At 44.1% G+C, this 25461-nt stretch overlaps 1 protein-coding gene across 10 annotated transcripts in view; it reads left to right on the top strand.

Annotated features, from left to right (window-relative positions):
* FMNL2 (formin like 2) overlaps positions 1-25461 on the top strand; it is a 268459-nt gene that overhangs the window by 162955 nt on the left and 80043 nt on the right. For all 10 annotated transcript variants that reach the window (XR_003094270.1, XR_003094271.1, XM_025205197.1 and 7 more), the window contains 3 exons: positions 11408-11488; positions 16869-16945; positions 25197-25280. Coding sequence is in view for 8 of the 10 variants with exons in the window: in XM_025205197.1 (XP_025060982.1) it covers positions 11408-11488; positions 16869-16945; positions 25197-25280 (242 nt within the window). In the remaining 2 variants the exon portion in view is untranslated. The remainder of the gene's footprint in view (positions 1-11407; positions 11489-16868; positions 16946-25196; positions 25281-25461) is intronic.

Here is a 25461-nt window from a genome sequence, read left to right on the forward strand (position 1 = left end):
TGACTACTTCAAATATTAAAATTGGTAGCTAGGAAATTCCCATGAGTGTTAACATACCATGTCTAGTGATCAAATAAGAGAAAGGCATCCAAAAGGATAAAGCAGATTGTTTCGAGAATTAGACTAAACATAGCCAAGCTATATATCCATTAGAGAACTCCCAAGAAGAGAGAGAATGAACTTTTCAAACAAATGTGGAAAGCGTGTTATTTTTGTTAGGACTCTTTGTAAGAATCAAACTATTTGTTTTCAAGAAGAGTTGAATTGGATACAGCATACTATTGCTTGTTCTTATTATTTGTAAGTTACTTTCCTGATTTGTGGAACTGGTCTCTGAAATTGTACCCATAGTTTTGTTTCCTCAGTGGCCAGGTTCAAATGATGGCATTTGGATAGGTAATTATCTCACTGCACAAGATCAACATTTGTACCTGCAGTTAATTGTAAATGAAGAAATGTCACATAAAACTGGAGGCCAGTTTTAAAAATCATTTGCGACAGTACCTCCAAACCTAATGCCAGTTAAATAGGGGGGAGAAACAAGTGATCCCATATCACTGACCTCTGACTTATAGACTCCTCCACCTTGAAATGTGATGATGTGTTTTTACATGTGAAATGTGTTCATGGGCTCAGATTTTCATGTATATTATGGCAGTTTTATGTCAATGCGGCAGGGTAAAGAGTACTTTACTGTGGGTTAAAATAAGAGTAAATGGTTTCTAAATTTTTCATTGTCTGCACCTCTCTTTCAGGCTGCAGTACATTTCAAGAGCAGCATAAAGACCCTTTCTAGAAATGAGAGTCCATCTCAGTAGTGTTCTGTGAAAAATCATGAAAAAATAACTGTCCTACTAGTACATCTCCAGTATTAACATCTTACCATTTGAAGTGGCATATTTTATACATTTTCTTCTTATACATTTTTTTCGTAACCTTCTTGGGCACCATGTGTTCCTACTTCCATGAGAGTTTCTTCACATTGAGTTGTATTTCCACAATTTAACTGTCAGAGCCTAGAGGCATATATTCTGGATGACTCTTGGTTTTACACACAATTTCTACTAATGTTTGTGGGAGATGCATGATCAAGCCTCTCTACACCACGTGGAAACATCACTTCAATTCCTTTCTCTGCCAGCCATGGTATCTTTCACAACTCACTTGTAGCAGCTCCTACTAGCAGCAATTTAACTACAATTAAGCAATTTCCTAGGTAATTGTATACACATAGAGCCAGACAATTCTAATGAAGGGAGGATTTTTTACAAAACACTGGAGTTTCAAACCCTTAATTCCAGGATAATCTACTGGCCACACACAGAGACGGTATAAGCAGGTGCACCTCCATTGTGCTACTGACTAAACCAGCTCTGAGTTTGGCTCTTTGTATTGGTGTTTGTTCTTCAGTTGTATTAAGAGGACTTTGTCAGGGGCCAGAGATACAAAAATGTTACCTTCTGATACCCAGACTACATTTATATTTTGCTAATATGAAAGGGACTCTAAGCCACTGACCAGATCCAAATCAGCCAGAACACTCCAACTTTCCTTTGCTTAGGTTGCAGGTTTGTGCATTATCCAGCCCCTAAAAGTGGGATGTGCCACTTGTGTCATCCCCTGCGAGTTTACAGGGAGAACAGAGGGCTGGGAAAGTAGGTATGCTCATACTTGTCCCAGATACAGCCCTGCAACAGGCTACAGAAAGTCCTGAACTTGAGGTATGTTTCTTTTGAGCCACCTGACTTGACAAGTGTGTTTCTTAGAAGGTTTCTTGCCCTTGATTTGGAAACTCTTCGTTATGAAGGAGAAATGCCCTTCATTGGACCTTTCAAAACCATCCAGTTACATTAGCTTTAGGAACAGGCAGTTCTATTCAGACAGTACCAGGATGCCCCAGTTGCTTTTCCCCAAAAATCCAATCCAAAAGTTCAGATCCCCTCCATGCACTTCTGATTCCCTCCCAGCTCCTCATTCTTACCCTGAGTCCTCTCTTGCCTGTTAGGGAACCTTTATTTTGCAACTCAGTGTGAATCTGATACTTAAAGCCTCTGAAATATCCAGTTATGGTTGAGTTCTCAGAAGAGAGGGGGAGATTCAACACATCCAGACCACAAGAATCAAGTACGCCCAAGATTTGAATAAATTAGCAGCAAGTTGCAGAATGGAATCGAGCACAAAATCCCCAGACCTACTGGGTTCTGATCTACAGAGGCACGGAAAAAAATGGAAGAGATTCCAGGGACAGGGATCAGGAGCAGAGGAAGTTTGTGGGCTGTCACTTTGGTAGGAAAATTGGTAAGTGGGAGGGAGGAGGATCACATAGGCCTGAGAAGGGGGGGAAAGTTCCATGGAGTCAGAGGTTTAAAGAGACATCTCTAAATTTGGATATCAGTGCCAGCCAGTGCTCTTTGTCTGACACTTAAGTTGCTCAGTACTATAGCAGCATAAGTACTCTCTTAGGAAAATGACATTGAGTCCCTGTCTACATGTTCACACAATTAACTGTTTAATTTGCTTGAGACCAGCTACAAGTGCAGAGTGCTTATCAGTCTCACAATAAAAAGCTCCAACCAGCTGTAAGTTAGATCTTGTAAATGTGTAGTAACTTTATAACTTATTGTTATTGAGATTTAATTTGCATGTGTAGAAGGGTCTCTCCTGCAAAGGGTCTCTCCTTGCCTGGGAGCCCCATCATCTGTAGCCTCCCATCTACAGGGGTGCACCTTGTCCACCTGGGCTGTGAGTCCTGCAACTTCTAGGGACTCAGCCCCAGCAGTTGTGAACTCTGGGTCCCGTCAGCTGCAGGGTGCAGATATAGTCTCCCAGCTCTGGGGGTCCACAAAACCTCTGGAGTGGGGAGATCACCACCACAGCGATCCTCCTGCCTCAGAGGTTTCACATACCCCCAGGGTGGGGAGATCACTGCAGTGGTGATCCACCCTGCCCTGGGGGTTTCATGCACCCCTGAGGAACGATGGTCACTGCAGCAGTGATCTCTCAGCCACTGGGTACGTGAGGTGCCTGTGGAGCTGGAAACCCCTCAGTAGGCATGTATGTGTGGCATGGCAGGAGGCATAATTATATGAATCACTCATTAGATCCCATCACACCTTTACCTGCATGTGTGAAGGGGGTCTGAGATGGGTGATTTGAATAGTTCTAAGTGGCTGTCAGTTAAACCAAGGAGATAGAAAAATTAAGACAGAGCTATATCATTTATTAAGGCATTTGGATTTTATTCCGTTTCAATGAGCATTTACAAAAAAAGTGTTCCCCAGCTGAGTGTAAAAGGTGTCCAGATCTGACTGGTAATGCTTTGCACCTCTCTTGGATTGATTTTTGGGTAGGAACAAATATATACTGGGAGCAGTTACCGAAAGGGAGGGAGAGCTCCTCCTCTGAGCTGGGCAGTAGCTGTCACAGCATAACATTAGTGTATGAGCTATAACAAAACAAATGTAAAATTGCTCTAACTTCAACTCTGCTTCATCCAGGGTTAATATTGAGGAGATTTAGCTCACTTTTGTGACTACAGCATTGTGCATGTATAGAAGTAGCTCCTTCCCCCCACTTTTGAGACTGCTTCAAATGTACACTTGTCCGTTTCCCAATGGGGAATCAAACCTGTTTCGGCTGCTTGTGAGTTTTTAATGAAAATCATTTTGTAAAAGAAAATGCTGCCTATATAGAACGAGTTTGGTGGGTTCCCTTCAATTCTGAAGATAACAGTACATCGCCATATTCATCAGTTGAAAGTCACTCAGATTAACCTCTTGTTAGCATTCCCAAGTCAAGGAAGAATTTGAGGTCTTAAGTGTCCTCTACATCTCCTTGACTGCAGTAGACACTGAGGTTATATTCAGGTCTCTTCAAAGCATTCACTGCTCTTCAGGAGCAGGCCCTGAATGGGTTTGCAGAACAAAATCATGACGTATATGGGGGGTGGAGAGTAGGCCTCTGTGAAATGGCTAGTATTCATTTCGGATTTGGATTTGGCCAATTCAGGGGACAGTGATTTGGTGATTTGAATTACTGTCCCAAATCAATTCAGTTGAATCTGATTCAGAGATTCGGCCATCTCCAAATTGGACAGGCCCCATCCCTCGCCTATTCTCCCAGCCCCATCAATGGCTGCCCCACCTGGCCCCAGCTCCCGGCTCTTTAAAAAAAAAAAAAAAAAAAAAAAAAGTCCCCACTCACCAGCTGCTGCCAGGCTGGGGTGGGGGGGGGCAATCCCCATTGCCCCCCACTACCCTATGCTATGTGGGGGGCTCTGCCACAAGCCTCCATCCCTCGCCTGCTCTCCTAGCCTTCCCCATGGCTGTGCTGCCCAGAGCCAGCTCCTGGTTCTTTTAAAAAAAAACAACCAACCAAACAACAAAAAAAAGACCCAGACTCACCAGCTCCTGCCAGGCAGGGGCCAATCCCTGTTGCCCCTGCCTGCCCCATGTTGCATGTGGGGCTCTGCCATGAGCCCCCAGAAGCCCTGCTGGCCACTGCAGCAGCTGGTGAGTGGGATCTTTTGGTTTTTTTTTAAAGAGTCAGGAGCTGGAACGGGAGGGGCAGCCATGGGAGGCGGGGCTCGGAGAGTGGTTGAGGGGCACTCAGGTGGGCTGGGGAACCAGGCAAGGGATGGGGCCTGTCAGGGGTCCCTCCTTCCTCCCCCGCCCCCTACTTACCAGCACAGAGTCTGGGTCCAGCTGCCTGTGGCAGCAAGCGAGGACTGCCTGAATCTCCGAAGCTCTCTGAAACTTTTCCAAATTGATTCAGAGAGCTTCGAACCGATTCAGACCTTTTTACTGGTCTTCTCATTCGATTTGGATTTGGAGATTCAGCTGCCAAATCTCCAAATTGGGCTGAATCTCCTCCAAATCAGATCAGCACCTGGAGCTTTGCATAGCTCTAAATTAAGAGTTTGCTTGTGTTTGGTCTAACTCCACTGTTCTGTGGTTGAAGAAGGGCCATCAGTCACCACAGGTCTTAATCAGGGCCTCATATGGAGACTGAAGATGAATAAAATAAAGTTAAAAGAATACCAAAAAAAATATTAATAGAACAGATAAATGACCAGATCCCATATTTGGAAGGAATTTCAGCCTTCAGCCAGTGGACTACAGGAGAGGATTTTGAGTCCATTCTCAGCTGTAACTATGATTAATGATATTTCTGCAGCAGACAAAAGGAAGATAATAAGAATGTTTTTTCTGTGTATGTAACAGTAACTTCTGGAAGTTAGGCAATAATCTACTATTTAATATGAAACAATTTCAAGATAATGTAGTCAGGATTTCATCTTGACCTAATAAATAGGGTTTCTAATTTCAGTTACATAATGTGAAGCTGTACTACCAGGAGAAAATTGTTATGTGAGCTTTCTCCAAAGGGAAGTACAGAGTAGTTTAAAGTTCCTTCAAGATTCAAATAATTTCAGAATATTTGGTAATGATCTTACCAGGTGTGGATATGGGACATTTCCCCCAGAATAATGTACGTTTCACAGCAGTTTTGAAGAATAGCTGTCTGAGAATAGAGCTGAGGAATAAAAAAATCCCAAACATTGTGTTTGTGATGGGAATCTCTAATGAGGTGCTATGGATCCTGATGCCCAGTTTATCAGATGATTCCCTTCCAGATTAGCTAAATGTTCCTATACATTGGGGAAAATGTTGTGGAGCTTTGCACTTCACTGCAGCTTTTCTCTGGGAACTGTATCTCACGTGGAGATGAGACTTTTTTATTATTGGGAAGTATCAGCCTGTAAGTGATATGGTAAATATCCAGGCTGTGTGATGAAATCAATCAATCAAATTAGTCAAAGGAACAGATGTGAAACTTGCTATTCCAGTCAGATATTTTGTCAGAAGTAATAATAAATAAGTATACTGTTAGAAAATTAGCAGCCCTATGCTTTTAAATTCCTCTGTATCCTCCATTTTTCTATTCTCCTTCCCAGCTCCTCTCTTTACTTGGTATAAGCATCCTGTCTCCTCCTCTCCAGTCCCCTTTTGGTGCAAGAGCCTCCTTTCTGCAGTTTCTGTTGCTCTGAGTAGCTTTCTGGCATATGTCTTGTCAGCCTGGCTAGAAAGTACTAGTCGTGCCTTCTGTGCCAGGGGACAAGGAACAAAGATTTTGCCAGTCCTTGAATGGGTGCCTCAGAAGAACCTTGTCTCCTCCTTGCACACCAAATGGGGAAAGCTACCGCTCAGTTTATAACCAACAAAACAGGCAGATTTTGTAGAAGCCTCCAAGACTCCATACAGCAAAATTTTCACAGAACGAGGAGAGGCTTAAGTGTCTCTTTGATCTCCCTCCACATTATTCTCTTCCTGATATGGAAGCTAGTCATCCAATGCTGCTATTATGTTTTCATTTTTATGTAGTGGCTTTTTCTTTTTATGCTAGATAGCTTCAGTTTATTTGGCAATGGGTAACTAGAGGGAAAGACAAAACCTGTGCAGGAGGGATGAGATCCAACTGAATTGGTGTGGAGCCAGAAAATGAACAAGATTTCTGGAGGAGAAAGCTTCTGGGATCACAGAAATAAATAGACAACTGGATTAAGGAGTCAAATGTATGTAAAAGGTCATATACCCCAAATTAAAACTATAATAAAAAGCTTATAAGCCCATGTGAGAACCTTCAAAGCAGTGTGAGGTATAATAAAGTGAAGATATTCTATACAATAACAATTACAGTAATACCCATTACTGGAACATGATAGAATGACAAATCAATGGACATATATACAGTTTACTGCTACACTTGGGGAGTACATCAAGGGCTCAGTAAATAACTCGGTGAGAAAACTGGGAGTAATGGCCACAAACTCCTGGAAGATCGATTCAGGCTCAACATTAGGAAGAACTTCTTCATAGTCAGGTTGTCCAGACTGTGGAATAAACTCCCTTCCGAGGTGGTGCAATCACCTACCCTGGAAATCTTCAAGAGGAGATTAACCAGTCACTTTGCTGGGCTCACCTGACTCCCAGTTATTTTTCCTGCTTGGTGCAGCGGGCTGGACCTGATGATCTTCCAAGGTCCATTCTGACCTTGCAGTCTATGAATCTATGAAGGGTAGATGAAATCCAAATATAAAACCACCCCCAAAATATTCTTTACATCCTGAGAAAAACATTCTCAGGTTACTTCTAAAATCAGTCTAGTAGAATTTGCATCAATACATAATCCACTGCATAAAAAGCAAAATATAATAGCAGCATTTTATGACTAACTTCCAGATCAGGAAGAGGATAATGTGGAGGGAGATCAAAGAGATAACTAAGTCTCTAACTAACTGATGATAATGAGTGCTTTAATTTATCCCCATATAAAGCATTCAGATGTCACATAAAACTAATTTCTCAATATTATAAATGCTCACTTCTTGGGCAGCTAGTTCTAGGGCACATAGGAAAAATGTTTTTTTTATATTAGTCTCTAGTAACACAGAAGAGTCCATTCAAGAAATAATTATAGTTGAGCCATTAAGTAATAACAACCAAAATACGATTCAGTTCAGTGTTCTCAGGAGATACCATGTTCTACATTTTTTCCCTTCTTTTCTGGTAACATTCTTTACCAGGAAACATCCAAGTGTAGATGCAGGTGCTCTGGCATAAACATGTATTTCACTCAGGTATAAACTTATATTGATTAACTTTTTGTATTTTCCCTTTGCTGCTGCTGTTAGCTGTTTCTACACTATAGCTACTGTAGCTGATACATCTATAGAGGCAAAACCTTTTCTCATGTAGCTTGGGCTTTAGGCTTCTGTTTTTTTTCAGTTAATAAATTTGAGGCTCTAACAGTGATTGAAGGGTTAAAGGAGAGAGTACAGACAACACCTGATAAATTAAAAGAGCACCAAGTTACGAGAACAGAATGGTGCTTATCCACCAAGTGTCTACAGGAACTGAACACTAGTATAGTTCAGTTTCTGGTTAAAGTTTGTATTCTGTCATTGGAATCAGTAGCAGAGGACAAGAAGGTAAGAAATAGCTACTGCAAGATGGTTTTGCATCTTCTTCTCTAACATTTCACATTGGCAAATGTCAGATGCAGGACTCTGAAATAGAAGGACCACTAGTTTCTATGCAGCAACTGGCTCTTGTACAAGACTCCTTCTTGACTCCAAGGGCCTTTTGCTCTCCTTTATGTCTTGTATTGAGGGGCCAGGAACCGTTACAATTTGTGCCTCAGAAACTATTCCCTGCTAGCCCCGCAGGAGGCATACACCATGCGGGGGGACAAAAGAAAGACAGAGGAAATCCAGGGCTGCTATCCATGCTGCAGGGCACAGCTAGCCACAGCTCTTAGTGGGTGGTTCAAGCATGCACACTCAACCCACTCTTTAGTGAGCTTCAGAAGCTCTGGAGCCTGCCTGAGCTATAATACCTTCTGTACCGTCTGCCCTTACAGGTCTGTATCTGAGAGTCACAGTCATACCCTTGATGAGAGTTTATATTGTATGAGAGTTTATACAATACCTGTGGAAGAAATGGAATTTTTATTGGAAAGACATGTTTGTTGATTGTCCATCTCTTAGAGTTTGAGAGCCAGCAGCTGAACTGGATGTTAGAGATGGCAGGTAATTGCTGGACAGCTTATTAGGCCTCTGGGTAATTATTTCAGTTCTCATATACACTTCAGTTACTTACCCAGTGACAGCTACAATTAAATGGAATAATACCAACGTAAAGTAGAAATGCAGAGCAGACACGATAATCCGGATTACCTGCATAAAGTCCTAGATCATCTAGGAATTGACTGATGTCAAAAGGGTGGGCAGATAGGTTTGAGTGTAAGCCAACAGGAAATGGAAAGGCTGAGGTGATTCTGAAAGATGTTTTAAGGAAAAGCAGCAGCACTTTCTGCTCCACTCTTGAAGCAGCTCTCCTCAACTATCAAAACTTTAAACATTCAGACAATGTTGATAAATAATGGTAGGTTGAATCAATTTCTGAGCATTGTAAATGTGTTCGTGTGCAGATTTGTGTTGACAGAAATAAGTATGCTGTGTTATGATTTGGCATGGTGTAGTCACTGTATATTTACATAGGATAAACACACTTACTGCAGTGTGATGTATAAATACTGTACAGTCTTTGAGACATTACAGCATTGTGTAATTATGTAAGCAGTCTGAAAATGAAAGGGAAACTTAAAAGTCATTATTCAGTATATAGGAGATAAGGAAGCCCAATAGTGTTACAAGACATGACTATTATTTCTTGTCCATTTGAAATACGAATGCTGGAGGAACTGGTAGAACATACCAGCAGCTAAGACTCTTTCTTCCTCCTCAGCTCATAATTTTATGCTGTTTGTCAGCTCTTGTACTTGGAGAACGTGCACCTACTCATTCATACCCACTCTGTCATCACATATATACTCAAAGAGCTGATTTCGTAAGGGCAGTAAGTTCCTGTGGAGTGAGAATCAAAGGTTTCAAAGGTAGATAGAAATGGCCTTTAAGATGCCTAAAGTTGTTCTGAGAATGGGTCTGGGCCAGTGGTTGGGAAAGTGAAAGAATCTGAATAACAAAGCCTACTATTTCCATACCCTAAATACTTGAGCTTGTCAACCTTGCACATACTTTACAGCTGTTGTAAATGTTAAGGATTCATCTTTGCTATAAATCCATTGACTTTTGTGGATACATGAATTTGGCTAAAGGTACCTTGATGTCTGTGAGCAGGAAACTTCCCCACCCCAGTATCACTGAGGGTTTTACCAGTGTGAGGGTCCTAAGATCAGACTCAGAGTGTATGTACAGACTAACTTCTATAATTCTAATGAAGATTATTAACTTTAGCTAGAAACCACTTGAAAAGTTAGGTTTTAGTATCTCTAATTTTTCCAAGTTAATTATTGTTCTAACCTCATTCTACATCCCTCAACCCTGTGACAGGTGAGTGCTTGCCTATGAAAGGTGTTCTGTGTTGTTTCTGTCAGTTTAGCAACTTTGTATATAAATGTTAACTTAAACAGGAAAAGTCCTGTTTTGGGTTAGGCCCCAATTTTGACATGCCTTGTATAAAAAAGACCGAAAGGTGTGGTCCCTACCTAGAGGAGCTGGCAATCTAATTTAAAATAAGTGAATATAAAAAGATCACTTGTATAATTGACAATTTTCACCTTCTTGAAATCTGATTAATTGCAAAAATGTGACTTGTGAAGAATACTGTTCCAGTGTGGTGTTTTTTAGTGTTATCCCAAACTGTTTGTGTCTCAGCTTGCTTGGTGACATATACAATCATCCATTTTACATTTCAACACTACATAATTCTTCCTGAGTATTTAGCCAACAGGTTTTACCTTGTTGTAGTCATGCCCTGGTCTGTGGTTTGACTCGTGCAGTGTGTCCCACTACGGGGACCTTCCACTCTCTCAGAACCTCGCCTGCCATGACTTGATGGAAGATTTCAGTAGAATTCTGTCCCACAGGAAGCAGAAGGCTCCTTCGTTAGGACACCTCTCTCTGACAAATAGTCCTCTATGGCCCCTGATAAGACACCAGGCCTATAACAGGGGTTCCTCCATCCCCTGCACCCCCACCACAGGCTTCTGAATGACAGTTATTGGCTCCTGCTGTTACAGTTTCACAGCTAGGGAGCTAGTCCCAGTACCTTTCAGTCTGTATGCTGACTCCCACTGGGAGTGAGGCACTGTATCTCCCCAGATGGCTACTGGGAATTTTTCTAAGTCCGTTCCCCACAAGGATAAAGAAAGATGGGCAGGTGTACTGCCCCTCACCCTCTGCAACTGACTCTCTCAGTGGGAGGGTCCCCCTCTCCACTACTTCTGGCATCCCCTTAGGGTATCTGCTGGATGCTCCCAGCCTATCAGCGTCGGCTTCTGCTCCCTTCCTGTGGCTCGCCTCTCCTGTGTTAATATGAATCACCTAGGGTAAACTAGTGTCAGACGTTCCCTTTTCCCAGGATCTGCCCCACTCAAGCTGCCATTCCCCAACCCCTGTGTTCCTAGATAGGGCTTCGTTCTCTAGATGGTCCTGTTTCTCTAGGGAATCTTTTAAGGTGTCAGACCAGGGCTGTGCCGGCTGCTGCATATCTTGGCGTGTCTCCGCTGCCCATTCCCACACTCCCGGGGTTGTCTGTCCCTTAACCCGGGTGCAACAGGTAAGAAAAAGGTCCTTATCCCAGGGCATCTCTGCTGTATGGTGTCAGGGCCAGCTTGCTCGCCGCCCCACTCTGGCCCTCGCTGATGTTTGTCTCGATGCCAGCAAGGCAGCTCTGCTCTTGGGGTGTGAGGGAAAGGGGATGAGTGGGGAACTTCCCTTCTCAGATCCTTCTACAGTTGTCATCTGGATATTTATTTGTAGCGTCTAATTAGAATGTAGAGTGAATCAATACTTGGCTGACAGTTATTTATGTATTCCTTACAGGAAAGGTTTCAAGTGAAGAATCCGCCACATACATACATCCAGAAACTGAAGGGCTATCTTGATCCAGCTGTCACCAGGAAGGTAAGAAGCATTCTGTTTCCTTTTGTATGCTCTCACTTCTTCCCTAATAGGAAGAATCATCATTGATTCAGAGTTCCTTCCTCCCTTTGTCTAAAAGGTCCTGAAAAAATCTCTAAGGTCTCAAGATTTCAGATATAACAAACCAGAGAAAGAAACAAGGAGAAATTTGCAAGACTGCAATTTTCACAGTTCAGTTGGCAAAGAACTAAAGAGGTGAAACAAATGAGGAGCATCTGGCAAGAGCAAAAGAATGATTTAATGCCTTGTGAGTTCAAGGTATAGCCCAAAAGAATATGGAATGAAGTCTTGTATCTCAAGGTCCCTTCTTGAAATTTGGGCAGTGTTAGTCGCAAATGAAAAGCTTTGTCCTGGTGGCTGTCTTCTCATCTATTGGAAAAGATTGTTGCCTCTGTTCATATCCTAGTGACCATTTTTCCATATGACCCAGCCCTGGCACTACTTGGCTTCTTCCTGGCCATCTCAGCAGAGATTTCAAGGGCAGAAAGGGCCTGGAGACTGAAACATAGGTCTGAAATGTATTGCGTCCATAAGATATATTAACACTGTCGTCTTAGCTCTGAGAAGGATTTTGCTCTATACTCATGTACAAACCCTTTATTACTTACATGTCTGATGGAAGATCTGGGGAAAGACCAAATGTGCTTTAGCCTGAGCTGGTATGCCCTCACTTTGCTGTTAGGATGCAGCCAAGATTGCTGTGGTGCTGATAGTCCTCTAATGTTTTTTCCACACTTACCCTAAGGGACAGCTAAGTTCTTGCACAAGTGATACAACCGGCTGGGAAAGAGCGTCACTCAGGCAGGTGAAAAGACAGGAAAATACGCAGAAATACAGGCAGGACCTTACTGTGGGAACACTCATACTTGGGCTAGGAAACCTGAGATTAGTTGTGCAGTATATACATACCCCTGGTCTCAGTTTAAGGTAGAATAACACTATTTGCCTGAATCAGTTTACCACTGCTCCCTTGACCCTTTTCAGTGAGATACCCTTTTTATCTGAGTGCCTACATAATCTTTCCCCAACAGGATCAAGACCTGTTAACAGAACGTGTATTTTAGACAAATGCTGTTACATAGTTCTAGAGCAATCTTCCTGAATTGAGATGGATGTATATTGGCAACTTAAGTGAGCAGCTTGCTGTTGTCATTACTATCCCTTGGGTAAAGGAAATTGTGTATAACTTTCATTATGTCTACGCTGGCTAGCTTGAGTACTGAAGCCTTTTAGCTGCAGTAGCATGGATCTCTATCTGCAGGGGAATAGTGAGCTCTTGCAGTACCTTCGGCAGAGTGCTAACAGAGATCTGGGGTGTGGGGGGGCCTCTACCTGTCTCATCTGTCTCTGCAGTCTGGCAGCAACTGGTGCTACAGTTGAGGAGTACGTTTGCCTCAAAGCAGCTGCAGTGCAGAATACTAGAGTACACCCCTCCCTCTGCAGAAGTCTTTACTGTAGCAGGTACAGCCTAGCCATAGAAGCCAGACAGCCATGTGCCTAGTAGTAGATGGAGGAAGGGGCTGGGTGTAATGTGCCCTCCCTGGGATTTTTGCCATGGTGCAGACTTCCCAGGGACTGCTCCTGGCGCCTTGTTTGCTCCCTCCCCGTTCCATTTCCCCCTCTCAGATATGCTGCTATGTGAGGAGCAGCTCCTCCCATGCCAAAAATCCCATGGGGGATACGGGGCACCATTGTGCTTGACCCCTCTCCCCCATATAATACTGGGTGCAGGGCTGCCCAGCTTCTATGCTTAGGCTGCATCTGCCTTAGCAAAGACTCCCAGGAGAAATTCTGGTGCCCCTCTAAGTCAGTTCCTGGGGTGGGTGCTCTGCTCACCCCTCTCTAGTTATGCTACTGTCTGTGTGCGCTAATTTACCATCTGTCTCAAGCTAGGCTGATTTAGGTACCTGCAATAGCTCATTTTCAACTAGCTTGGATACTCTGCAGTGCACTGCAATATGTAGTGTAGACATATTCTTATTCTTTGAGGCTTTCAAGATGGCAGAATATTCATATATTCCATTGAATACAAATGTTGAATCATAAGTATTGGGTTACCCTAGCTGTCAGCTCCTATCTCGTGTTGATGTTTTTAACAGCCTTTAGAAAAAAAGAAGGTAACAAGAGCATAGCAGCTCCTGTCATTGACTGGCTCTCTTTCTTGCATCTTAAACAGTCAGTGCTTTGTATTGCCATTCAATTAGCTTAGATTGGTGCCTGGGGAAAAGTACATATCCTGACACATTGCTTGGAAGCCCGGGACCAACCACATAATGTAGTTGAGGTGGGCCTGTGTTACTGAAGAAATACAAAGGAGCTAGGTATCATTTGCTTTCCTGTTGGCCCTCATTTGCCCGTTGTTTCAAAGTTGCAGTAAAAGTATCTTCTGACACAATGTCTCTCTTGTTATAAGATGTGAAAAGAATGAGAATCCCATGCTTAACTTTTAAGTTTGTCTGCAGCTGATTATAGTAAACGTTTTAAATGGAGAACAGGGGTCCTTGTGTTTTTCCTGGAGGAGTTTTGAAATTCATTTAGTGTTGGGTTTCCTCCCTGGTCAGGTTGTGGGCAGACTGAAACCTTCCTTGTTCCACTATTACTATCAGACTCCCTCATAATGACAAAACCAATGCAACCTAAAAATAACTAACTCCATGAAGTCTCTCTCTTCGGTTTTATTTTGTGTCACCAACAGCCTTTTCTCAGTCAGTCTAGTCTGAAAAGGGGAAAGATTTACAAATGGGATCTCTAGACTGATACTCGCTATTGTGGGGACTATTCACATTACCATAATTATTACTGGAATGAAGGTTGTGTCAGCATTTTCTGTGGTAAACCCATGCATAATCAAGAAGAGGGAGTTCCAAATTCTGATGTAAAATATATATTTGGGGTTGTTATTGGGCTTTTTTTCCTCCAGGGAAAAACGTTATTTTTCCATCTAAGCTAAATTTTCAAATACTAAATTTAACCATATTTAAATTATACATTTTTAAACACATCATGGTTTGGTGGCTTCTAATACCTAAAGAACATTTAATTGTCTCCAGTCAAGGCTGCAAACAGCAAACAAGTTGGAGGATAATGATTAGGGAATGAGAAGTTTGGGAATATTTATCCTATTTTTGTCTCTCCCCATTCCTGTCTTTTCCCCTTTCCCCCCCCCCAAATCCTAGTACAGACAAGTTATTGTTGTTTTTACTTTGATAGAGTTAGTTGAGGTCACCCTACAGTAAGGGCATAGAGTTGACCTTGGGTAACCATACTGAAGTAAAAATTATTAATAGCTTATCTCCATTAGGATGTTACAGTGAAACAACAATATCAGTGTAGGTACACACCTTTTTGTACTGAATGCCTAGCTTGCAACAATTAACTCTTAATTAACTAAGCCTTTGGTCCCATTTCTCCTTCTTCCTCCCTCCCACCCTCCACCTTTTTCTGTCTCTCCTAGTGCAACTTCACTAAGAGAAAAAGGATGTGGTAACCCCAGTTGCTAGTTAGAATGAACTAATATGGGATAAAATCCAGGGGAGAGAAAGGCAGCTTGTAGTTTCTATGCGAGTTATCTGGCTGAGTTGGGGGAAACCCAGGTTTTATCTTGACCTGGTAACTCACATGACCTTTATAACTTGTCTTCACTAAGAGTTTAGCTTGTGTTAATGGAGTAGCATAAAGTACACACCTTCTTAGCTTATAACACCAAGACCTAAGATGATGAGAGACAGTTACAGCAACATCACTGGTATAATCAATAATTTCCACTTTCCTGGCCTATTTGGACTCTTAACAGTAAATCACCCAGGGCCATGTCTCATGTTTCACGTCTCACCCAGGGCCTCTGGCAGAGCAGTGGCTGACAGCCCTGACCAGAAGCAATATAGCAGTGGCTGTGAGGTGACAAGTTGGGGTAGCACTGCCGAGAGTCATTGCTGAATAGCTTGCTTTCAGTGCTGCGCTGCCCTGCTTTCAGTACAGTATATGGAGCTGCTGCTGTAAACAGTAAGTTTACAGTCAAGATAGAACTAAAGTGGATGAAGCTGGGTCAGTGAAAGGCATTGTCATGCTGGAAACAGAGGGTCTGAATGAAGGTGCTTGCAGCAGCTGTTACACTGTAACAATGACCTACCTGTTCCTCAGCTTGTATCCAGACTTCTCCAGCTTTAACCATGCTTCATCCAAGGTCAAATTTGGGATGATTTAACTTGCTTGCATTGCTTTAGGCTTATGCAAAGGAACCAATTAGGGCATAACAGCTGCTGTGTGCTCCCAAGCAGCAGCATCCTCTCCCCTTCTTTGGCTTCTTCAAGTGTACATTTCTCCATGTCCAGAGTTGTATAGAAATAACTAATCCTAACTATTCCAGAACAATTATTCTAGAGTAGCTATACTAACAAATGACCAAGTGTAGGTAAAATCTAACGAGGAGAAGAGAATACATAGTCTTTTCTTGGTGTGAGCGGGTAGAAAAGGAGGGCATCGCTGGATCTTAGAGACTGCCCACATACAAGAGTTAGTGTTGCTATAACATCTTCAGACACAATGTGGAGATGAACTTATTTTCCTTCAGCTGGGAATGCTCTAATGGTCCTTCAGAGATCTTCAACAATGATCAGCAGCATTGCAACTGCAGAGGGTGAAGAGAAGCCTTGCCACTGTTCCTCAGGGACATTTTGCCAAATGTAATTTCTTTAGAGTGAAACTGCAGTGATGTTATTTGAAGAAAAGTCAAAGTATATCTTTATTAGAGCATTCTGATGTGATGTAGTGTAACCTAATATATGACTTCATATTGCATTTAAGCTGCATCTCATCCCAACTTCTAATTTTTTAGACAGAAGTTTGCACTCCCAAATGACTGGAGCACGCAGATGTTAGTACTTTGATCCCTAATTATTTGTTTGCTCCCACAGATCACATAGTTAGATGTAAATGCTGGTAAGTCTTCTGTTTATGGGCACAAAATTAGAGGTCTAAAATTACACATCCTTACTGCTTAGATCCATAAAATGTAATTGCCTATGAAATATTCAGTGATAAAACAGAAATTGTAGAATAAAAATGCACATTCCTTTGACAAGTTTCAATTCTCATGTTGCTTACACATTTTCACATGAGTACAAAATTTTAGTTGTGAACAGTTATTTTGTTTAGTTTAATTTTTTTTTTATTGGTCTGATTAACAGTCTTATTCCTCAGGATTTAGAAAAGTTCTCAATATATTTAAAAATTCTTACCTTCTATTTGCCTTCCATGAGATTTTGATATTTTTGAATAGCATCAAAAGTCTAAATATTTAATAGTCTAAATATGACTCCAAGTGTGTTTTCTCAAGTACTTTTTTTCCTTTATTGAATTATAGAAATTCAGAAGACGAGTCCAAGAATCTACACAAGTACTGCGAGAACTGGAAATTTCTTTAAGAACAAATCATATTGGGTAAGAGATTTTAATAATCTTATGACATAGATCTTTAGATCCACAGATGGCTAGCTCTGGGCAAATTTCTTCATTCTAAGAAATGAGGTGCTTAAATTTATTGGTCATTAAAGATTGAGGAGCTAGGACTTGGACATTGCAGTGATTAATGGTGCTAGCTGTTCATTCTTAGATGGCGGGGCCCCATCCAATACCCTTTGAAGTAAAGATTTCCATTGACTTTTGCAAAACCTGTATCAGACCCTAGGTAAGTCAGAAGAAAAATGAGCATTGAGGTCTACAGGTTAGTCGGCTGTCACAAATCCAAATTTACCACGTCTGTTCAGAAAGCATCAAGTCTGGAAGAATAATAGGTTTATATGAGAGCAGAGACATGCTGCATTTGAAGCCTTTGCATGATATGCTTGTATGGTGCCTGGTTTTAGCTAACACTCTCAGGATTTTACTTTCACAAGTACAAAACTCTTATTTTGTATATACTGTCTAAATGTATATTTAACTCAGTTTTGGCTACTGTAGTCAGGACTAAACTCAAAAATGCATGGCGTGTAAAGACATGTTATTAGTATGCACAACAAAAAAGATTTCTTTAAAGCAGGGCTGTCAAGCGTCAGAGGGACTAGTGGCCACATGCTGCATTACTTGTGGGCTAGTAGCTGCATGCCCTGGCTTTTGGGACCTCCACCATGCAAACGGTATAAGCTTCTCCCCAGCTTACAACTGCCTCCAGGCAAACCTCTGGCTCTCTCCCTGCCCCCCACTGCTCCAGTATGGGCATTACAGGTGCATCCTGCCACACAAGCCCCATGCTGCCACCCCTACCACATGTGCAAGGTGGCAGCCCCCTGCCACTGCCACATAAGCAGTGTGAGCTCCTCCCTCTTGTAACTGCCTCTGTCCCTTGCATGGGAGCTTACTGCTATGCTGCCCTGCCCCAGAGACCCTGGCCACCACAGTGGCAGGAGCAGTGGAGGGGAGTGGTGGTCAAATGGGAGCCCACAAGCCCTACTTTAACTCCTTGCAGGCTGTGTGCAGCCTGCAGGTTGCCAGTTGGACAATGCTGCTTTAAACTTTGTTGAGAGATGCCAGGATACATGAACCTAAATTAGGTTCTCTAAGGTAAACTTTTGCACTTGCTGATCATATTTGAGTGAAACCAGAAAAATAGCAGTAGTTAGCAGGTTGGTTGAGGCAAAAGAGTAATCACATTCATTTATTCTCATCAGAAAACTCTCTGCCAGTTTTCATGAACTCACAAATAGTCATTGTTTTTTATTCTGGATTGAATTTTGCTATTAACTCCAAGCTGCCTTTATCCTGATGTGGTGTTTCTACTGCTGCTTACTTGTAGAGAGATACTACCCAAGGGATCAGGCAGATGGGGCAATACTGAAGTGACTGCATGGATGCAACATGCTAATTCACTACTTGGACAGTGGCGAGTCATTTGATTTCCTAGAAATAAACTTTGAGGCATTTCCTTTCAAAAGATTTCAGAGACCCCAGTGACAAAAAGCTGCTACTGCTCTGTCTAGGAGCCCCTCGACCCCACTGATGATGTAAGCAGTCAAGAAAGCATCTTCAGCACAGTTGTAAGGATGTCTTTCTACTGTGTTTCTTTTCTTACATAGGCCTGGAACAGTTGCTGATCTAATTAGCTACATGAGAGTTGTATGACTGTGTGGTGGCTGGAATTATGTGACGTGCTGCTAAATCCCAGAGACTATATATGGGAACAGGCAACAGTATAAGAGTATTATGGATTCAGATCAAGATTCCACTCTTTAAGAGTCAAGACTCCAGTTGGCAACCAGCTGTGTCAAAATATGGTAGAGCTCTACATGCCTGGGATTTCCATGTAACATCAAAAGGCTTTCTGAAACATTACTGAAATTAAATTAAATTGACCATCAAATACTGAAGTTAGACCATCCTTTTTAATATAGTGCTGGCAGAATTGCAGTGTTTCAGGCTGCATCTGCTGGAATAAGCCAGTACAGTCTGTAAGCAGTTGTAGCGGTTTGTCAGCAGCTAAAGTACAAGCTACAAAATGTTGTGGACTTTTTTCCATGGAATTGTCAATAGAAACTTCCTTAAAAAAGAAAAAGGAGGCTTACAGGCAGTGGAAACAAGGGGTAGTCACCAAGGAGGAATACAAAAGTACAGCCCATATTTATAGGGAGAGGATAAGGAAGGCAAGGGCAAGTGACATCAGGTTGGTGACTGAAATCAAGGGCAGTAAGAAGTCCTTCTTTAGGTATATATAGTGAGCAGAAGGAAGACCTAGGGAAATGTGGAGCTCTTGCAGAATCAGATGGGACAGGTGATAACAGACAGTCAGGAGGAAGCTGAACTCTTTAATGAATACTTTGTCAGTTCATAGATTCCTAGATTGTTAAGGGCTGGAAGGGACCTTGCAAGATCATTGGGTCCAACCCCCCTGCACTAGGCAGGAGAGACAACTGGGGTCGGGTGACCTCAGCAAGGTGACTGTCCAGTCTCCTCTTGAAGATTTCCAGGGTAGGTGATTGCACCACCTCTGGAGGGAGTTTATTCCACAGTCTGGACGCCCTAACTGTGAAGAAGTTCTTCCTAGTGTTAAGCCTGAAATGGTCTTCCAGGAGTTTGTGACCATTACTCTTGTTTTTTCACAAGGGTGCCCTGGTGAACAGTTGTTTGCTGAGCCCATGATGTGTATTCCCCTGATATAGGGTAAGCTGCTACCAAGTCTCCTCTCAGCCTTCTTGTTTTTAGGCTGAAGAGACCCGAGTCCCTCAGCCTTTCCTCTTATGGCTTGTGTTAGTGTTACTGCATGCAAATGGTGATTGCTCACCTGGTCAGATACTGGATGAAATGGTTGCGGGGTTGGGGGAAGAGAGGACCAAGCAATGGTCAGTGTCAAACTGGTGAGGGAGCACTTAGAGTGGCTGAATGTCTTCAAGTCAGCAGGACCAGATGGACTACACCTGAGAGTGCTGAAGGAATTCGCTAAGGGAACTGGCTGAGGCTGCACGCTCTTGGTGCATGGTTGTCATGGGAGACTTCAGCTACCCAGACATCTCATCAGAAGAGCACTCAGCCAAATCAGCTCAGTCACAAAGCTTCCTCACATGCTTGGATGACCTCTACCTGTCTCAAGAAGTTTATGGGTCAACAAGAGGTAAGGCGCTGCTGGACCTGGTACTTGTGGCAGGCCAGTAGGGGGTGCTCCTGCATTAAGCCACCCACCCCACTGCACCCAACCACCGTCCAGGCTCCGAGTGCCTCCCTGGGGTCATCTCACATCTGGCCGACCCTCTTCATGGAGCACACCCGCTAGCCTGGGGGTAGAATTGCCATCACCCAGGGATGGGCTTGATTCTGGCTCTGCGCCCCCTGGGAAACAGGCCTAATAGCCCTCAAGGGTACTTGACTCACTTCAAGAACTTGGGGTGCTTCCCTCAGTTGGAAGTACAAGTAGTGGTCTCCCTTAGTCAGCTGAACCAAGGGAACCCCAAGGCATAGTCTAGACCCACTCCCAATAAGTCTCCCAGGCTAGGTACAAAGGAGAACTTTATTGGTTATAAAGGGTAGGGTTGGAATAGGGTACAGAGCTGAGTAGTATCAGAGAAATCCCATAGAGCAAACAGGGTGGCTGGGGTAGCCTTTGATCACGCATCTGAGTTACTGCAAGCTGTATATCTAGTTAGATCTCAGGTAGCTTACTCACAAGGATCATCCAGAGGCTGTTGGAGATTCCCTCTGGAGGCAGGCAGTTCCATGATCATGAGTTTTGAGAGAGAGAGCAAGTTTCAGATGGTACAGCTCTTCTCTCTCTCTGAGTCCTCCTCGTGGCTGCCGGCCCCTCCTCCTGGGCAGTCCTTAACTTATATAGCCCTTATGACCTCACTTACAAGGGAGGCCAGCACCTGTTGGCTGTCAGCCAACCAATTTGAAATGCATCACTAGTTGCTAGGCAGACTGGCAGTCCCTAGCCCACCAGGGAGCCCAAGCCCCTCACCCAGGTATGTGATGCTAGTCACGTAGGCAGAGGGAGCAGGTTTCCCCCCTCCCTCATGAATGTATCCAGCTCAGCTTACCCAAAGAGAAGGTAAGGTGTGTACCCCCTGAAGGGCCGATCCTAACCAAATTGTCACAGAGCAGAGTTTTTTGGTGAGAAACAGAGGTGGCCTTCTGCCACAATAGTGGCCAAAGGAGATGATCTAGTCAGCAACCTAAGAATCGAAGGGAAGCTGGGAGACAGTGACCATGAGCTGATCACTTTCACCATCCATCGCAAAGCTAGCAAGTCAGTCAGCGATGCAGAAGTCCTCTTCTTTAGGAAAGCTGACTTTCATAAGCTCAAGAGGCTAGTTTTCGAGGCCCTGAGAGGCCCTGATTTGACAGGGAGGGAAATTCATGATGAGTGGTCGCTCCTTAAGGAAGTGATCCTTGAAGCAGTAGGGAAGTCTGTTCCAGCCCATGGGAAAGGTAGTAAAAGGGTTTGACAATCCCCTTGGCTCAGTAGGGAACTCATGGACCTTCTGTATCTAAAAAGAGAAGCTTATAAAGGATGGAAGACAGGAAACACCACTAAGGAGGAGTATTCAGCGCTGGTCTGCACCTCTAGGCTGTGAACTAGGAAAGCCAAGACTGTAACTGAACTCCAACTGGCTACACGAATCAAGGACAGTAAAAAGTCCTTTTTCAGATATGTAGGAAGTTGGAAAAAAAACAAGGGCAACATTGGACCCCTGCTAAACCAAATGGGGCAGCTGATAACTGACACCCAGGAAAAAGTCTGCTTAATGATTACTTTGCATCAGTCTTTCACAAGCGCAAAGGGACCACCCTGCCTGACAAGATGCAGGATCACGAGGGTAAGGGTATAGATCTTGTGAAGGAATATCTTAAGAGGCTGGACACGCACGAATTAGCTGGTCCGGATAGATTGTACCCAAGAGTGCTAAAGGAACTGGCTGACATAGCTCAGCCACTAACAAGGGTATTCGAGAACTCTGGCTTGCATCTACTGATGCATCTCAAGCAAGACCCAGGATGTCATCCTCCCACTGTACTTGGCCTTGGTGAGGCTGTAGCTGGAGTACTGCATCCAATTCTGGGCTTCACAATTTAGAAAGATGAGGAGAAGCTTGAAAGAATCCAGAGGAGAGCCATGTGCATGATGAGAGGGCAAGAGAGCAGGCCTTATGAAGAGAGGCTGAGTGCCATGGGACTCTTCAGCTTGGAGAAGCATAGGCTCAGGAATGACTTGGTGGCAGTCTATAAGTATGTAAGGGGTGTGCATCAGGAACTGGGAGAATGTCTGTTCACCAGGGCACCCCAAGTGAAGACATGGTTCAATGGTCACAAGCTCCTGGAAGACTGTTTTAGGCTGGACATAAGGAAAACTTTCTTTACTGTCTGAGTCCCCAAGGCCCGGAATAGACTTCCCCCCTGAGGTGGTGCAAGCTCCTACTCTGGACTCTTTCAAGAAACGTTTGGATGCCTATCTTGCTGGGATCCTTTGACCCTAGCTGACTTCCTGCCTCTTGGGCAGGGGGCTGGACCTGATGATCTTGCAAGGTCCCTTCCAGCCCTAATGCCTGTGAAATCTATGAGTTGGCTGGAGTCACTGCGGGACCATTGGCGAAGGTATTTGAAGGCTTGTGGTGGTCAGGAGAGGCCCCAGAAGCCCGGAAAAGGGCCAATGTGGTACCAATCTTTAAGAAGGGGGGGGGGGGATCTAAAATCTTAATAAATCTCTTATTGTTGGGTTTGTCTTGATTTTCTCAAGTTGTCAGTAAGAACCCAAAGTAGTCAGGTTCTGCAGGAATTGATGTTTTGGTATCACTGGACCGTAGTGCTTCGGGCCTCCTGAATGCACTGCTCACCTGCTCTCACTCTGCATGCCCCAGACCAGTGAAGCTTTGCTGAGGCTGCTCCTCACTGTTGGTCTGCAGCATGCCAGAGACAGAGATTTTGAGAAACATTGAGGGGCTTGGTGGGTTTACTGCCTCATTTCCTGGTTTGCCATGTGTGACTAGAGTCAGTAGTTGGAGTGTGCTTTTTGGTGGCACACTCAAATTTATGACAGGTTGTGGAATGCACATGCCCTTAGACTGGGGCAGGCAATTATTTAGGCTGGAGGGCTGCCTAATGAGTTTTGGTGAGCTGTTGAGGGCCGCAAAGGTATCCCCGCCCCTTGACAGGTGCCCCACTGCCCGGTTGCCATCTTGGGACCAGATGTCCTGCTGCTAACCTCTAACCTTTGCCACCAGAAGTCCCTCCCCTTGCACCCTGGAAGTACTCCTTTTGGGGAGGGAGGGCTGCCATCTTAGAACCAGGAAAAAAAAGCATATACTAAAAGTCAAACATTACTATAACATATTTTAATTTTATTACAAAAAATATTTCTGTCGTGATTTGTGTTTGTGTAGTGTATATGGAGATGATTGCGTAATAACTAAAAAATAAAGACTTACTTTTGTATCTTGTGTGTGGGTTGTGGTTGAGGGTGGGTGGGTGGATATATGGTGGGGTGTGGGGGTTTGTGAGGTGGTGTGGCTGTGTGGTGGGGGCAATAGGCTATATTAGGGGGTGTATATATGGGGAGGTTGTGGGGGCAGAGTGTGGGTGTGTGGCTTTTGTGGGGTGTGAGGGAGGGTGGGAGGGGTGTAGAGACCCCCCACACACTCCCTCCTATGGTGCACAGCCCCTGCTGCTCGTGGCGGCGGTGGGTGCTCATAGTCCATGCAGGTGCTGCCACCTGGTGATGCACAGCTCAGGCTAGTGCAAGTGGTGGCAAGGACCACAGCCAGGCCAGCCCACCTCTATCATGCGAGGCTTTGTATGGTGCACGTGCAGCTCCTGGCACTTGCGCATCACCGGGCGAAGTCCTGCATGATGGAGCCGGCTGTCTTCCCTGCTGCCTGCCATAAAGGCCCCGGGACTGCTGGGAAGCAGGGGGCAGGGCTCCCCTCCACTTCTGATGGAGTCCCAGGACCTACATGCAGGGAGTGTGAAGGCAGCCAACTCCATTGTGCGGGGCTTCCCCCGGTGACGTGAGTGCTGGGAGCCGCACGTGTGCCATGCAGAGCCCTGCGTGATAGAGGCAGGCCAGCCTGGCTGCACTCCTTGGTGACACTTGCAGCGCTGGCTGGAGCCTCGGACCGCTGGGCGGCAGTGCCTGCGTGGGCCCAGATTGCCCACCGCCTGCTGCTGCTGCTGTCACCAGCAGCAGGGACTATGCACCATGGGAGGAATGTGTGAGGGATCCCCCACCTTCCCTCACAGCCCTGCCCGCACAAGCTCTGCACTCCCTCCACCCTGCTGGTTGCGGTCTCTGCGCTGCCACCAGCCTCATACTCTGCGCTTCTGCCCAGCTGCGGCTCCCCCTCCCCTGCTGCTTCCCTGCCTGGTGCCCAGATTGAGCGGGATGCTGGGAAAGCTGAGCAGGTCCCCTCCAGGGAGCTGTGTGCTGGCTGAGCCCACAGCGGTGGGAGCAAGGTGCGCAGGCTGGGTGGGGTACAATTAGTTGGTGGGTGCCCGTGGGCTGGATGAAATTGCCTGGCGGCCCAGATCCAGCTGGTGGGCTGTATTTTGCCCACCCCTGCCCTAGACTTTATCAAGCTAACTTTAAAAAAAAAATGTGATCATTTGGTATGAGAAGCCAGATGTATTTTAAATATATCCAGCATTTTCTGTCTTGTCTCTCACTATTAATGTGTTGCTTATTTCCTTTACCTCATGAAAGATTGTTGTATGCTACTGTGTGGAAAAAAACAAATTCATTATAACTGTTGTATTTCAAGAAACCCATAAACACCAATCTATTACTGGCAGGTCCAGTAGTTTATGCAGCTTGTTGTGCCAGGATGAGTGTGGATTTGGACTGAAGCCTGGCTATAGAGGTAGTGTGGTCATGTTACCAGTCTATTAGGTAGTCCGAATGGGACACCATCTCCCAGTACAATTTTTTTTCATGTAGAAAGGGACTCATATATAGCTTTTCTTCAGCAGTGCAGAGTTCATGGCATAGGTATTGATTGTATGGAATGTGTTTCTTTTATATTGCTGCAAATGCATTAGTTTTATTTATGTATATTTTTAGGTCCTTTATTCCAAAGTGAAGACAGAATAACTTTTGCTCAGTGTATTTTCTTTTATACAATGGATATGCCTGTGGTTTCATTGAAAAGGAATACAATCAGCCCCCCACCCCCTGCAGAAAACAATAAAGTGCACTGATCTCTAATGATTTTTTTAACAGATGGGTCAGAGAGTTTTTGAATGAAGAGAACAAAGGGCTGGATGTTCTGGTGGAATATTTGTCATTCGCACAGTACGCTGTCACGTAAGTAAGACATGACTTGTATTCATCAGGGTTGCAAAAACAAAACAAAAGATCCAGCACTAGATAGCAAACCCGGGAGAGAAAGATCAAGTTGGATGCTGCAGTCTTCCTGTGAAGTTGTTTTCGTTGCAGTGGCTTGGCCTAAAATTATGTAGACACTTTAGGAGAGAACCAGAGTAAA

The sequence above is a fragment of the Alligator sinensis genome, unplaced genomic scaffold, assembly GCF_000455745.1.
Source record: "Alligator sinensis unplaced genomic scaffold, ASM45574v1 scaffold61_2, whole genome shotgun sequence".
NCBI classification, from domain to species: domain Eukaryota; kingdom Metazoa; phylum Chordata; order Crocodylia; family Alligatoridae; genus Alligator; species Alligator sinensis.